The following is a 2,500-nucleotide window of genomic DNA, read 5'->3' on the forward strand; positions in this document are numbered from 1 at the left end:
ACACCGCCCCCGCGCTGCTCCCATACACTTTCACACCTCCCCGGATGAAAAGCCAAGAGGAATCGCATTTTATGCCTCGTTTGATACAGATGGGGCCACAGAAATAGACCACGGCAAGACAGGGAAGAAGTGTGTGTGTGTGTGTCTGGGGGGGGGACCAGAAAATTAAAAAAAGAGAAGAAGAAAAAAACAACACCAAACATAGGAGATATTTTAGCATCCCTGCACTTGTGAGGCTCGTGGAGGATTAGCCCAAACTTGAGAAAGAAAAAGGTGTCTGTTTCATTTCCACTTCTTTTTTTTCATGCCAGAGCAGTTGTTCCCGATCGGTGATTGATCACATGTTTGCGCCTGCGAGTGTGTGGTGCGAGGGGAGTGTGTTTGAGTGAATGCGTGCCTGTGAGAGATAATAACCATATTTATCGTCTTATGACACTCTAATTTCATACACGTCGTCAGGGGCGACGTGTGGCAAAACAAGAGAGCCGCTGTCGCATTTTTCACAGGTCCCGCTTCTGCTCTCATCCTCGCTCCCGCGCATATTTTCATGTCTCCCACGATTTTTCTCGCCTTTCTCTCTCTCTCTCTCTCTCTCTCTCTCTCTCTCTCTCTCTCTCTCTCTCTCTCTCTCTCTCTCTCTCTCTCTCTCTTCCATCCTTCCCTCTCTTGCTCTCTCTCTCTCCCTCCCCACTGTCTCCCCTTCCCTCTCTCTCTCTCTCTCTCTCTCTCTCTCTCCCTGTCCGCCTGCTTCTCCTTCTCACTATGCAGCTGACGTGTCCATACTGTACCGTCTGTGCTATTTCTGAATGAAGCCTTCTTCCCCTGTAAATCCTTCCTGAGGCCACACCACAGAGTGTCGCTGGGCCGTAAGCAAAAGAGAGACACACACACTAACAGAGAGAGAGAGAGAGAGAGAGAGAGAGAGAGAGAGAGAGAGAGAGAGAGAGAGAGAGAGAGAAGGAGAGAGGGAGAGGAGAGAGGGAGAGGAGAGAGAGAGAGAGGGAGAGAGGAGAGGAGAGAGGGAGAGGGAGAGACAGAGGGAGAGGGAGAGACAGAGGGAGAGACAGAGAGAGAGACATACACAAACAGAAAGATAGAGAGAGATACACACGTACGCAGACACAAACAGAGAGAGAGAGAGACACACACATACACGGACACAAACAGAGAGAGAGAGAGACACACACATACACGGACACAAACAAAGAGAAAGGAAGAGAGACAGAGAGAGGCCCACGCATACACAGACCAAGACAGAAAGAGAGAAAGACAGAGAAATGTTTTTGGACAAAGTGTAGCCTCACAGTGCAGATGGTGTAGCTCCAACATTAGCCTCTTGGGATACATGTGGTCATCATGGGGGACTGAATCCATGTCTGAATTGGGAGAATCAGGACCAAAGAGCTGATGATTGACCACCACTATGAGCTGTTTCTGAGCCAAGGTTCTCCATCTGAAGGCATCCAGCTCTCTCTCTCTCTCTCTCTCTCTCTCTCTCTCTCTCTCTCTCTCTCTCTCTCTCTCTCTCTCTCTCTCTCTCTCTCTCTCTCTCTCTCTCTCTCTCTCTCTCTCTCTCTCTCTCTCTCTCTCTCTCTCTGCTCTCTATCTCAGTTGTTTAATATACTTTAATCCAGCTCTCTGCTCATCCAATCACAGCCTTGAGAGAATAAACAAAAGTTCAATCAAAGTGCACAGCCATCAACCTATTAATATATTTTAAAACTTCAAAAATGGAAGAAAGATGTGTTCAAATTAATATCTACCAAAAATAAGTTATTTGCTGAGTTATTTGTATGTTTAAGCAAAGAGCTGCTTTAATCATTTTTCCTGGTTCATTTCTATAATCTTTCCTATTTAATAAATAATTTTATGATTTATACATTTTTTATCTCCCTCCCCCTATTTAAAAATAGTTTAGTTATCAAAGTAGGTATAAAGTATAGCTAATTTAAGGAAAAAAATATGTTCATTAAATCCATATCTCTTTTGTCCCACCTCTCTCCCCTACATTTTTTTGTTGATCCCATTTTTTTTATTTTATTTTTTTATTATTTTTGTTTTCGCCAGGACTGTCCTCGCCTGGTTCTCTTAAGAAGCCGGTGAAGTTTGATTTCAACGCCGTGTCTTCCCAGACGAGGTCCCCCCGCATGGCGTTCACACACCACCCGCTGCCCGTGCTGGCAGGAGTGAGACCAGGTGAGCCCGGCCATGAAACCCAACTCACCCAACCCCTTTAGAGGAGCAGAGCCTCTGGAAGTCGGTATCACCAATAGCACTGGGACCATGGTTTTCAATGAAACGCAACAAGTAAATCAGTTCAAAGTTCAAAGGTTACATTTCCTCCAACCCCAAAGTTCTAATCAAACCTGCTAACTTGTTATTTACTACCTTACAGTTATTTAGAAATAAATAGTAGAATCCAACCAAAATAAAATCCGACATACAATATTTGCAATACTGAGAAGGCCAAATGAGTTCAGAGTTGTGTTTCTGTCATCCT

General features: G+C 44.8%; 1 protein-coding gene across 10 annotated transcripts in view; it reads left to right on the forward strand.

The window, feature by feature from the left end:
• Nucleotides 1-2,500, forward strand: part of nfixa (nuclear factor I/Xa) — a 119,159-nt gene that overhangs the window by 99,239 nt on the left and 17,420 nt on the right. For 8 of the 10 annotated variants that reach the window (XM_030351378.1, XM_030351379.1, XM_030351385.1 and 5 more), the window contains one exon: nucleotides 2,068-2,196. The exons of the other annotated variants lie outside the window; for them this stretch is intronic. In XM_030351378.1, the coding sequence (XP_030207238.1) occupies nucleotides 2,068-2,196 (129 nt within the window). The remainder of the gene's footprint in view (nucleotides 1-2,067; nucleotides 2,197-2,500) is intronic. 10 annotated transcript variants of the gene reach the window in all.

The sequence above is a fragment of the Gadus morhua genome, chromosome 3, assembly GCF_902167405.1.
Source record: "Gadus morhua chromosome 3, gadMor3.0, whole genome shotgun sequence".
Classification (NCBI taxonomy): domain Eukaryota; kingdom Metazoa; phylum Chordata; class Actinopteri; order Gadiformes; family Gadidae; genus Gadus; species Gadus morhua.